Source organism: Rhagoletis zephyria, unplaced genomic scaffold, assembly GCF_001687245.7.
Source record: "Rhagoletis zephyria isolate East Lansing unplaced genomic scaffold, Rhagoletis_zephyria_1.1 Rzeph_scaffold_02785, whole genome shotgun sequence".
NCBI lineage: Eukaryota > Metazoa > Arthropoda > Insecta > Diptera > Tephritidae > Rhagoletis > Rhagoletis zephyria.
In genome coordinates, this window is record NW_016159869.1 from 61,414 (window position 1) to 75,161 (window position 13,748).

Here is a 13,748-nt window from a genome sequence, read left to right on the forward strand (position 1 = left end):
AAATGAAATGAAATGAAATGAAATGAAATGAAATAAAATAAAATAAAATAAAATAAAATAAAATAAAATAAAATAAAATAAAATAAAATAAAATAAAATAAAATAAAATAAAGTGTAATAAAAAAGAAAAATACAGAAACTAATAAAAAAAGTGATTTGAGTATGCAGAATTATACTATAACAAGTAATTTTTAAGCAAAAACAACAAAACAAACCCGACTTCAATTCTCAACCAAATTTAAACCAAATTAGTATGGGACCACCTCCTGAAGTACCACCTTTCCTTAAAAAAAAATATAGAAATCGTTTAACGTGGTCCAAAGTAATGCGGTAACATACAGAAAAAAATACATATATGTACATATTCCGACGAATCCTTCATCCTTTTTTTAAGTCGGTTAAAAATTAATGAGGGAAAATAAAAAATTAAAATTACAAGTAAAGAAGCATAAGTTCGGGCAAATCCGCGCAGGTAACAAATATCGACATTTCAACTTTCTCTAAACTACCTTTGCATGATAAGCAGCGGTGTATTCCCGATTTCGAACGTTTTCGAAAATGTGTTGAGGTGGACTTAATGATATAATTGAACCAAGTTTGTTAGAAGTCGACAAAGTGATTACCGAGATACACCGTTCCTAAAAGTCTATAGCAGTCTTATTTATTGGAGTGGAGCTTCCTCAGTTATTGAAATATCGAAGTTTTCGTATTTCTTAAATTTGCCGTTATACGGGAAGCGGGTGTAATTTTAGTCCGAATTGCTTTTCCGTACCAAGTTTATTAAGTGCACCGAGTTTGATAGAAATTGATAAATCGGTTATCGAGGTACACATTTGTGGTCATAAGTGGGTTGCGCCACGCCCATTATCCAAAATATTATAATAATCTAATTGTTGGCAATACGAAAGATGAATTAATCCGATAGGTGGCGCAGGAGTCGAGATATTTCGTAAACCAGTATTGATGACCCGATTCGATTCATATTTAGAAAGTATGTTTAAAACAAAAAAATTGACTACAAAGTACCGTATGTTAACTGTAAACTTTAAAGCCGTTTTCTCCAGTTTGTGATTTTTTGGATTGTGTCACTCGAAGCCATGAACCAACGTAATCAGTACACATAACTCTTCCGTGATAGGTATGCATTAAGCCGGGTCGGCGGCCCATATATAACCAGAAAGAATTTTTAATTAAACGCCCCTTTACTTCGTAATGATTTCGGCATCATACGAATTTCCACCTTAGACCCGCGATAAAAACTACTTCAACCGGTTTTCTTCAAAAATCACCTAAAAAAATAAAAAATAAAAAAAATCACAATGGTAGCTCTGAGTATTGCGCAATATTTAAGTATAGTATTACGGGGTGCACTCTAGAATAATTTGAGTTATGAATTTTTTTTTACACCGTAGTCTAGTAAAATGAATACATACAAAATTACAAATTTTTTAATTTTTTTGAGTATGCAGTTTTTTAGCCTGTTAAGTTTTAGTATTTAGTTTTAGTTACAAAATGCAAGTTTTAAGCTACTGCAAAATTGCGTGCGGTCTTTGGCTACCTTTTTTGTTGAATTTTAACACAAAAAATTTTCTCAATTTCGATTCCCCTGCCATTTTCTTCTGAATCACTTTGTTATTGAATGAAAGGACACTCATTGTGTGCTGACATTTAATGCCGAGCTAAGTAATAAGATACAAAAAAATATACATTTAATGTTTACTTCAATAGTACAATATGAGAACAAGTGTGACGGGCAATTTTATTCGATGCAGTCCTTATAGGCAGTAAATTTAAAGTAACGATTTTTTTCCAAACACAATAAATAACTTAAGTCCACAGAAATTTCTTGAGAAGTTTTTGAAGCTAAGGGTGCATTTCACTCCATACAATAAAGTAGGTACTGTTTTTCCATCGGAATTTTAAAATTTAAAATATTTTAAGGTTTCGGCCAAAATTTTGCAAAAAAAAATATTAAGATTTACATTAGCTAGACCAATTTAAAAATACCTCCAAAAATTGGGGTTTTTAAACTAAAATTGGTTGTTAAAAATATCTTTTCCAAAAAAAAACATCACGTAAATCTTAATATTTTTGCATAAAAATGTTAAAAAATGTATAAACGGAAACAAAATAATAATATTCTTTAGGTATTTTCAAATCGGACAACTCACGTAAACCTTAATATTTTTCCGAAATATTTTGGTCGAAGCCTTAAAATATAAGAAGCTTCATAATTCCGATGGTAAAACTGAAAATTTTTTGGCTGAGGCTGTGAACATTGGCAAACCAACTTATCTCCAGTTTTGTCATTTTTTCGGTTTGAAAATATACACATTTGAAGTACTTTTAAACCACCTTTAAAATAAAAAAGAAAGGTCGACACGTAAAGACTTTAAAGGAATATCCCACTTACGTACATACGTATATGCATACATACATATCTATGTAAGCTTGTTAAAAAAAAAAGACGCATAAATATTTATAAAATATAAATAAGTGACAGACAATGTATTCTAAAATTCAATGACACAAGAGAAGCTTACTAAAGTTAAAAAACATGCTATTTGGAATGATATTTTATCAATATCTCTTTGCTATATACAATCATACCTACATTTATATTTTACGCGTAAATCAGCAAGTAGCAAAAAATTGGTTTTTAATTCGGCTAAGTATTGCTAAAATGTTTCACATTTGTTTTAACTTTTTTTTTCTTTCTGCAAGTATGGAAATTCATTATTTTAATGTGCCATCTTACAACGAGGGTATATTTTTTCTATCAAATTCGTCGAATATGACAATCATTTCAAAAATAAGTCTATGTGTTAACTGTTGGATTCGCAAAACAATTGTCCATTCTGGCAACTGAGTACTGCTAACGAGGAGGTCTGAGTGTTATTCTATTTTTTGTTTAGCAATAAGTTTTTTAAAAATTAAACGAATTTAAAAATAATATTTTTTTGTGTTTATAACAATAAAATTTAAATCAACAATTTAAAGAAAATTAAATAAAAAAGAATAACTTAACAAAATAAGTTTCTAAAAATTAAATGAAATTAAAAAAAGATATGTTTCTTTTTAAATAATATAATACAAATATTTAAAGAAAATAAACTAAAAATTAAAACCTGGGATAAATTCCTAAAATTTAACTTAATAAAATGGTTTGCTTTTTAAAACAATAAAATTTTAAAATTAAATTTAAAAAAATTTGGTAAGAAGATTAGCAAAAATATATGTAGATAGGTTTCTAAAAACTAAATGGAATATTTTTTATTTTTAAAACAGTAAAATCTTAAAAAAAAATTAAAAAAAAGAAAAATAAATATAAAATAAAATAAGTTTCTAAAAACATTATTAAATTAAAAAATATACATATGTATGTATATTTATTTTGCTTTTTAAAACAAAAAAATCTAAAAAAATTAAAAGAAAATTAATAAAAAAATATAATATAACTTAAATTGAAAAAAAATCGTTTTCCCGGGAGTCGAACCTCGGATCTCTCGAATGGGAAGGCAGTGCTTTTTTCACACGGAAATTGCGACTGTTGGAGCAGCGCGAACGAAATGACAAATTCCTTCTGTTTTTATCATGAGAGGCATCTTTTTTTGTAAGACTTTCTTGCCAGAATAAAAAAAAAAATTTCAAACTATCTTGCCTACTGTTGTCTTTCAATTGCCTTACGAAAGACTTTGAACTATCTTAGCCAGAATTGCCCTGTTATTCGTATGTGATTATTTCGACAGTGTGAGAAAATGGTGAATTTTGAACGCACTTCCAAGTTCCTTTCGTAGAACAAAAATCAACAGTGAACATGGCAAAAAACTAACACCGATTTATCTCCAAATCAAATCGGAAATACATCACATTAGCTTTGTGCTGCCTACACACGAGACAACCATTGAAGCAACGTATTAAGGCAACCTGTTTTTCTCGTTCAATACACACGAGGCAACCGACCAAACCGCACAACCAATACAAAATAAAAAAAAACATTTTGATTTTCGAGTGACGGTTGCGGCAGCACGAATTTTAATGAGCAACAACTGCTACACACGAGGCATTCCCCGGTTGCTTCAACGGTCGCCTCGTGTGTAGTCAACCTTATAGTACTTTTCCAGAGGCTGGCAGACCTACAAAATTGCCTAAGTGTTTTGGAGTTTTTTTTATCTCCAAAGCACATTCCAACCGCCTACGAAACATAATCTGTCGAATAAAATGAAAAAAAAAATTATAAAAAATTTGTTGGAACCAAAAAAAGTCTTTACGAAGGCCTTTCAATTCGCAGAGTGTGGATACGAAGCTTTACTTCTGGTAGAGAGAAATACATGTCTAACTGACAATACTGTTCACGATACGCACTCGATTTGTTGATGAACTGATTTATATTTTAAATTACCAACTTAAATGCTAGCGATTTTTCAGCATAATAAAAAATTTACCTTTGCCTAGTTTTTGGATATTGTTTTTATTGATTTAGATTATTTTTTATTAAAAACCCACTTAAACCAAAACAAAAACACTAACAATTTTGTATACACTTACATCTTGTTTTGCAGCCAAAAGCTGGTTTTGAGCCAGATACAGCATCACTCAGAGAGAAAGTCATTTTAAATCCGGGCGAAAAATGGCGCATTTTGAAAAATATCTCCATCATATCATTTGCATTCATGGTACAATTCACAGCGTTTCAGGTAAGTCAACGAAAAGGCATATTAATTCTCTATGAAATATATGTATGTACATACAGTATTGGACATATCTATAGCACCCCCACTTTCAAAGTGCTATTGTTTGCCACTTATGTTTAATCATTTATTTTTAAGAATTTTCAATTAAAATAGAGTTCATTCTNTTGTATTGGCCAATACTGTATGTACGCATTTACCTACAAACATACACAAAATCGATACATTTTATAGTAGTAAAAACAAAAATGCATAAAAAATATAATAAATATATTCAGTCGCCAATGAAAAAGCGCACGCACTGGCCAACAGCCGCCCATACATGCATACATATGTATAATTTAAAAACCAAGCATACGCACATGCAGACATATAAACATACATACATACATACATGCATAACAAGCGCATATGTTAATACAATAAAAATTCACTTTCTCTTTGTTTTCCTACACACATTTCAATCTTTTTGTTTTTTGTTTCTTTTCAACTTTTTGTTTGTTTACGTACTTCACACAACGCTTGTCTTGTTTCCGTCACCCAGGGCACAGCCAATTTACAGTCCTCGATTAATGCCGAAGATGGCTTAGGCACTGTATCGTTGAGCGCCATTTATGCGGCGCTTGTCGTCTCATGCATCTTCCTACCCACACTTATTATACGCAAATTGACTGTAAAATGGACGCTGGTCTTCAGTATGCTGTGCTATGCGCCGTACATCGCCTTCCAATTGTTCCCAAAGTAAGTAGTCAAGCAATGGATGTTCATGTCCATACATATTCGCATTTATCAAACTTGAATTATCTAACGCTCCACATCTTATTTATGTTCTTACATAGGTTTTACACATTGGTTCCTGCTGGTATTCTAGTCGGTTTGGGTGCCGCTCCTATGTGGGCATCTAAGGCCACCTATTTGACTCAGGTCGGTCAAGTGTATGCGAAGATAACCGAACAAGCGGTGGATGCAATTATTGTGCGATTCTTCGGTTTCTTCTTCTTGGCTTGGCAAACAGCCGAATTGTGGGGAAATCTGATTTCGAGTTTGGGTAAGTTGAATATTAATAAATGGTAATTAAGTCAAGCGTAGGTAAAAAAAAAAAATATTAGGTGAAAAATAAGAAAACCCCTGTGCGGTAGTGGCTAAACGTGCGCACTGACAGTCCGCAGGGTCTGGGATGGAGCGCAGTTTTTAATTAACATCAAAAGCTTAAGAAAAGAAAAAGCTACGTCTAATAGCGGTCTCCCCTGACAAAGCTCCGAGTGTATTTCTGCCACTAAAAACAGCTCCCCTTAAAAATACAATCGCTGTTCTGAGCCACCGTAAAACTGTAGCTCCCTACCCTTTGTTTGAAAACATCAAGGTGCACGCCACAAATCGGGGGAGAACCCCGTCGGCCAAACACTAACACTGTGTAAGCGCTAATCTATTATAACATATTATTATTATTTAAGTTATAAACTCTGAAGCCCCCATCCGCTACGACAGCTCTGTCCACATACTATGGTTTTACAGTTGTTTTTTTTTGCACTTCTTCCTCTTATTCTTATTTGGCTCTATAATCGTTCGTCGGTTTGTGCCCAGACCAAAGCCCTTCACCAATTGCCACTCTCCATTGCGAAGTTGTGCCAGTTGTATATACCCGAGTGCAGAGAGATCATGGATGCCGAGTCGAAGGATCTTTAGGTAGGTAGAGATGGCTGCCGCCTTAGCGGCACACTTAGGCCATATATAGAAGGCCCCACAGTTGACACCGTTCAATTATCCTCCCTATTGAACCACTTCTTGTCGCTGATAAATCTCATCAGGCATCTCGCATCGGTATTTGAAAACTCCCTAAGGTCGGCCAGGAACGGTGAATCCAGATGACGCAGCCTGCTTCTACACATTGCAGGGCATTTACACAAGAGATGCAAGACTGTTTTCTCATCTTCGTCGTCCTTGGAGCTTCTGGTACACCTACGGAAGGGCCGCCGAGCCTTTCGGAATGCTTACCTATTAGACAGTGCACGGTTAGGGCCTCCAAGAAATATGTAGATATATCCTCTCTTCAAAAAGAGTATATCCTTCGTGACCGCTTCCGGTCGCATTTAGGCCAAGTCTGCCTGGAAATTCGACAAGTCGTACTTTGACTCTCACCCCTATTGCGAATGTCGACTGGCAGTAGATAAACGACTATTAAGCGATTATCGATTAGCGATGCTATTGCGAGTGTCGCTTAGTCGCTCAATTAGCGACTGTGAATACTTTTTAATCGCTCATTCTTCTATTGCTGTTTTTTAGTCGTTGGAGTTTGCGTTTATAAAATTTACATAAGAAAGTGGTACTATAATGGATAAAAAGTAAGTCAATTGAACTGGAAGTTGTAAAAAATTGTGAAATATACATATGCATGTATGTGTCTGAATTACAGATCAAAAATTATAAGCAACAAAAGGCAACTTGCGCGGTTGTTCGTACTGATGCAGGAGAGTGAAGACATAGGCAAAGGAATTTCCGGAAAGAGTAGGGTAGGAAGCTCCGCTTCTATTAGAAAAAATACATATACAATATTTCTTGTGCATATAACTCCGGCTACGCCATCCACAGTGTTTTTGCGCAGAACCAACATCAAAAGTTTATACAAAAAAACTGCATAATTTATTAATTGACTAGTGCTCGGAAATTTTAAATCTTTATTTTAAATTAAAGTTGAATTCTTTCAATACACTTGTTATGTTGTTATGTTAAAATTTTTAAACTCGGGTCACGCGTTTGGACACAAAAACCCAACATCATTGTACAAAAAACTTAACCGTACCGTATTTCTTAAACTTCCATAAAGTTTATTAATGAGGAAAACAGCTTTTCCTGCAAATCATGTAAAGCCTAAAAACTGTGAAGCATCGGGAACGCAACTTCTATTCATAAAACTCACACGTGTACATACACCTTCAAAGTCCAAGGGATCCGACGAATCTCGCAATTCCCTCCTTGCTTTAGCTAACTCTACTAATCTATTAGCTTCCGCATCATCTTCCTCATCACTAAACCATATTTCAACTGTGTCCATTTTTTTAATTTTATAATAAAAGCAATTATTTTAAAAATGATGTAAATAAAACACTCAAGAAACAAATGTAAACAAACAAACAGCTGTTTACAATTCTGTCAACCATTCACAATAGTACACATTTTTATCGATCAAGTTACACAATAGCAAAATAAAAGATGATCGACTCGATCGACAAATTTCTATTCTACTGCCAGTCGACACTCGCAATAGGGGCCTCTATCTTTTTTCTGATTGTTTGTAAACAAATTCCCTAAGTTAATCTGCCATGCATTTTCCCTCTATGTCCCTATGACCAGGGACCCCATTGAGGTGAAGTCTGTTCTGCTTGGCCTTCTCCTGTAGAGATAGGTGGCAGTCCAACGCAATCTTTGAGTGAAACGTGAAAGAGCTCAGAGCTTTGGTCGCAGCCTGGCTATCAATAAAAATAAAGATGCCCCTTCCCATCATTTCGGTTACAAGCTTCTCCGCAGCTTCGATGATAGCTGAAACTTCAGCTTGGCATACGCTGCAGTAGTCCGGTAACCTAAAAGAGATTTTTAGAGGAGGGTTTCGTGAGGAAGGATCTTTACACTGCAGCCTTGTCCTCCGCGTGTACCACATGTCCCAGCCGTCGAAATTATTGTATTTGTATGCACTTATATAAATATGTTTATGTCGTTAAACAGCTCGTACAGTTCCTCATTCCATCTTCTTCGGTACCCGTCGCCCACGCGAACAGGGCCATAGATCTTGCGTAGAATAGTGCTCTCAAAAGCCCCCAAAGCCTTCTCGTCTTGTTCGACATCACCCCTGTTTCTGCGCGACATAAAAGGACGGACATGATGAGAAAATTGTAGGGCGTAATTTTTGTTCGACGAGAAAGAACTATGCTTTTCAATTGCCTAACGGGTCTAAACCAACTAGACGTCACCATTCTCCCCCAGTAACCTCTTTATTTCAATACGATTTACTCGCGGTTTTTGAGATCTGCACGCACGACTTTGTTCCATGTTGTCGCTTCTCAAATGAGCACTTAAATATTTCCCTACAATTATCACCCGAGTGCAGCCTGTGATCTATAAAGCTTTGTGCCGTGTAAAATGTTATTCCTTTCTGAAGAATAGCGCTGACAATAGAATTTTGGGATCATAGGTTCTGCATATTTATCACTGCTTTGACAAATACGACAACAAAGCGAAATGTCATAGCACAATCTGCTGATATAATTTTTGTGTACGCGAAGTACCGAAACGAACTGCATTATGTACACGTATAGACGTACATATGGCAAGGAGTTGTAGGGTATGCAAAGACCCGAAGGCGTCAGTAAACTGGGGAACTATAGACTATTCCCGCAGCAGTACTTAAAATTATACTAAACCTGTACCCGATGGTTCTAGATACAAAGGACTCAATGAACCTTGGGGCATATTAGCAGACGACTATTGAACGATATTTTGGAGAATATAAAGATTTACGTGAGCTGGACCGATATGAAAATACCTTCATAAGTCAAGTTTTGTATAAATAAAAATCAAAAGCTTACAAAGAATTAAATAAAATTAGCATCAGTTAAAGCTTAAAGGTCGGCATAAAAATGTTTAAAAATGTTATCAACGGAATCTAAATAAAGAGATTTTTTGAGATATTTTCAAATCGGACCATCTCACGTAGGTAAGGTTAGGTTATGCTGGCCGACCATAAATGGTCTCACATAGACGAATATAACATCCATAGCGTTGCCAGATGCGTTTACGACCTATGAATCAATGCTTTCACACAATGTTAAAGAACACTGCCGTTCCATTAGAGAATTTCAACAGACACTTTGGTACTTTGTAGATTGCTGCTTGTAGACTCTGCAGCTGTACCGAAGGCTGGACCCTCACAAAGTATATGCTCGTCGGTTTCTTTGTGATAGTTATTTCCTGAATTTGTTGACCTAATTTAAATGCATGTACTCTTAGCAAACAATGCCCGTTAGCAATCCCATCAGGAGCTTCGACTCTGTTCTTTTTGCTGATATAAGGAAATCAGTAAGTTTCCTTGCGTATGGGCTACACATAATTTTTGTAAGTCCTGAGTTCTTCCCCAAGGGGAATTGGTATATTCGTCATTAGTTAGGCATCTAAGAGGCTAGCTACCCAGCTTCCAGACATTACCTTTCACAGCCTTGTGTTCCGAGACCCAACATAGGTGGACGGTTTAAGCCGCAGCTAGCCTTCTTATGGCCTCCTTACAGTCCGTGACGGTGATCGAATGTGTATCAAATGAAAGTATAGCCTTAATGGCCGCCTTACTATCTATGTTTGCTTATTTGCTAGCTTGTCTAGTTAATTTCTTGTAGTATCTCTGTCGCTTCCTTTATTGCAAAGACCAGGGCTTAGTAGATACTGCAGTGATGTGGTACTCTAAAGCCCCTATGAATTACCGGTTCTGTGCAATATACTGCAGCCCCTACTCCTTCTTCCGTTTTGGAACCGTCTGTTTAGACGTGCGTTACATTCCCTTGCCATTCCACGCTCTTCCAGCTTACGTAAATCTTAATACTTTTCGAAATACAGATTTTGATGGAAGTCTTAAACTATATATAATAAACTTTATAATTCCGATGTAAACTCGGCGGTTATTTTTTGTGGTGAGGCACCCTAATATATACATATCAATATTTTTAAGAAACATATCGTATAAGTTATTAAGACTCATTTTCTCGTTTCCTTTTTTGCAGTGCTTTCGAGCGGAGCTCATGGCAGTGGCGGTGACAGTAACACCACCACCTCTGAAGATTCTCTGAAACACTGCGGTGCGAACTTCTGTGTGCAAAGTTCGACCGGCATTTTGAGCCGTCCACCAGATAATGAAATCTTCGAAATCTCTATGATCTACTTGTCTTGCATCATTGCTGCCGTAGCCATTATTGCAATCTTCCTGGATCCCCTAAAGCGGTATGGTGAAAAACGTAAGGGTTCACAATCGGCACAAGAATTGTCTGGCATGGAATTGCTGTCGGCTACTTTCCGTCAAATGAAGAAACCAAACCAGCAATTGCTCATTCCCATCACAATTTTCATTGGCATGGAACAGGCTTTCATCGGTGCCGATTTCACACAGGCATATGTTTCGTGCGCTTTGGGCATCAATCAAATTGGTTTTGTGATGATCTGCTTCGGTGTGGTCAACGCTATTTGCTCGATCCTTTTCGGTTCGGTAATGAAATATATTGGACGTCTGCCCATCATTATTCTCGGCGCTGTAGTGCATTTCACACTCATCTCCATCGAATTGTTTTGGCGTCCCAGCCCTGAGAATCCACTCATCTTCTACGCCATGTCCGGATTGTGGGGTGTCGGCGATGCTGTATGGCAAACGCAAATCAACGGCCTATACGGTCTGCTCTTCCGTCGCAACAAGGAAGCGGCCTTCTCCAACTACCGTCTCTGGGAATCAGCTGGCTTCGTGATCGCCTATGCATATGCGACAACTTTGTGTGCGCGCATGAAGCTTTATGTTCTATTGGCTGTATTGGCATTGGGATGCGTTGGATACACTATTGTGGAAATTCTGTATAGAAGAAAGGTATGTAATAAATGGCAGCATAAATACTGGAAGATCCAATTACTCATTTGTTTATTTATTCTAATTTAGCAACGCAAGCTAAAGAAACAAGAGAAATTGGAGGCTGCCGCCAAGGAGAAGGAAGCGGCTGCCGCTGCAGCCGCCGCTGAGGCTAATGGCCCAACCGAAGTGGATGAAACAGACGACGAGCTGGATGATCTCGAAGAAGATATTGTTGTGACGCATTTCTAAGTCCACTTCTAAAAACAAATACACACACACTCACAAACGCGTGCTCAAACATGCATACAACTGCAAAACAAACAGTTGCGCCCTACATATCGTCAAACGTAATGTGCATATGTATGTATGTACACATGTGAAAGCTTCTCATCTCACATGTGAAAGTGCTTTGAAAAGCTTGGAACACTGCAGCTTTGGCAAGCTTATAAACAAGTGTGAAAGCACTTCAAATCATTAGGGCACACACACATACGATGTAAGCTTTTGTTTTGCTNGTAGCAACGCAAGCTAAAGAAGCAAGAGAAATTGGAGGCTGCCGCCAAGGAGAAGGAAGCGGCTGCCGCTGCAGCAGCCGCTGAGGCTAATGGCCCAACCGAAGTGGAAGAAACAGACGACGAGCTGGATGATCTCGAAGAAGATATTGTTGTGACGCATTTCTAAGTCCACTTCTAAAAACAAATACACACACACTCACAAACGCGTGCTCAAACATGCATACAACTGCAAAACAAACACTTGCGCCCTACATATCGTCAAACGTAATGTGCATATGTATGTATGTACATATGTGAAAGCTTCTCACATGTGAAAGTGCTTTGAAAAGCTTGGAACACTGCAGCTTTGGCAAGCTTATAAACAAGGGTGAAAGCACTTCAAATCATTAGGGCACATACACATACGATGTAAGCTTTTGTTTTGCTTTTTTGTTTCGCCTGAGCGCTTTTAGTGTTGGCGTGTAGGTGTAACTTTTCTTTGTTTTTTTTTTTGTTTTACAAAACAAAAAAATTCTTTTGCATGCAAAAGGGCGAAAATGCATGCTGCAGTGAAGTGGTAGAGTGATTATTATGTTGCGGCGACTCAGTGTATGTAGCAATTATGTAGTAAAGAAAATGAATGTTGGACAAAAAAGTTCGCCTTTCTGCAGCTTTCCTCAGTTGTTACTTTGTTAAATGTATGTACTTATAAAACTTACAATGGAAAAGGACACTTTAAAGTTTAAAGTATTTACATAAATATCAGAACAAGTAATAACGAATATAATTGAATGTAATGTGTTATAAAGTTTATTAAATAGTTATTTAGTCTAATAAGTACAACAGAAACAACGCAGACATACTTACACACAAACACTTACATTTTATGTACACACAAATTGACATAAATAGAAGAAAGTTACACAAAAGCTCACATAAGCATGTAAAGTAAGTGCAATTTGTAAATAAATAACTAGATTGAAGTAATAAACAAAATAATTACTGAAATCTTAAACCAGAAGAACTGTAAAAATTATAAAAATGTTGAAAAATTGTTTTGTTTTTTACTTTTCGTGAAAAAAGCTCTTAGTGAGTATGAAAAAAATTTCACATGCTCAAAGAAATGCAAAAACAGTTAAAATTCACTTGAAAACAACAGAAAAAAATAAATGTGAAGGCTTTTTTTTCTAGCCCTACCACTGGCTCCTACATATTGAATGAACAAAAACTTAATTATAACCCCAAACAAAAGACGTGCTTCCTAAAGGCAAATAATATGTACTTGTACATATTTGAATTGTATAACAATTTGCTAAACTTATGTATATGTAAAAGAAAAATTACTAAGACAAAACGATATATTTTAAAACATAAAATTTGCCCAAATGAAAAGGGTATGTAAGAAATACATATGTATATGCGTATATACAAATTTAATTTAAGTTAAAGTCCTGTTTTAAGACCCCTTAGGTATATAAATATATATATATATATGAATATGCATAAGTTAAAAATGTGAAATCAACGCTCAAAACAAAAACAACAATGCACAAATTACGAATTGTGCTTTTTAAAAAATATTTGTATTATTGGTAGAACACATACGAATATGTGTGAGTTATGCGCGCATACAAAAAAAAATTAAATTTATGTTGTTTTTATTTTTAGTAAATTTAGTTTTTGTTTATGCGCGCGCTCAAGCCTATTTTCGTTTTCGCTTCTTTTGTACTTCTTTCAAGAAGTAGTCGATTGTAGTAAAAATAGTAATATTAGCTTGTGTGAAACTCAAAAATATTCCTTAATATAAGAAAGTAAGAAATATTGTATTATCAATAAATAAAAAAAACGATAATTAAAACGTTAAAATTAAAAAATTAAAGACAATTTACACAAAAAAGATTTAATTCTAAAAAAAAATACTTAAAAAAGTGTAAGTTAAACTTTGAAAGTTGTTAAAAGAAATATACGAGT

General features: G+C 35.5%; 1 protein-coding gene across 2 annotated transcripts in view; it reads left to right on the forward strand.

The window, feature by feature from the left end:
* Positions 1–12,283, forward strand: part of LOC108367711 (UNC93-like protein) — a 38,220-nt gene extending 25,937 nt beyond the window's left edge. The window contains exons 2-7 of one of the 2 annotated variants that reach the window (XM_017622400.1): positions 4,563–4,697; positions 5,236–5,432; positions 5,531–5,739; positions 10,454–11,301; positions 11,371–11,436; positions 11,854–12,283. In XM_017622400.1, the coding sequence (XP_017477889.1) occupies positions 4,563–4,697; positions 5,236–5,432; positions 5,531–5,739; positions 10,454–11,301; positions 11,371–11,436; positions 11,854–11,964 (1,566 nt within the window). In that variant the 3' untranslated portion in view covers positions 11,965–12,283. Of the gene's footprint in view, positions 1–4,562; positions 4,698–5,235; positions 5,433–5,530; positions 5,740–10,453; positions 11,302–11,370; positions 11,437–11,802 lie in introns of both variants that reach the window. The other variant, XM_017622399.1, reaches the window with a different exon arrangement.
* Positions 12,284–13,748: the final 1,465 nt, after the last annotated feature.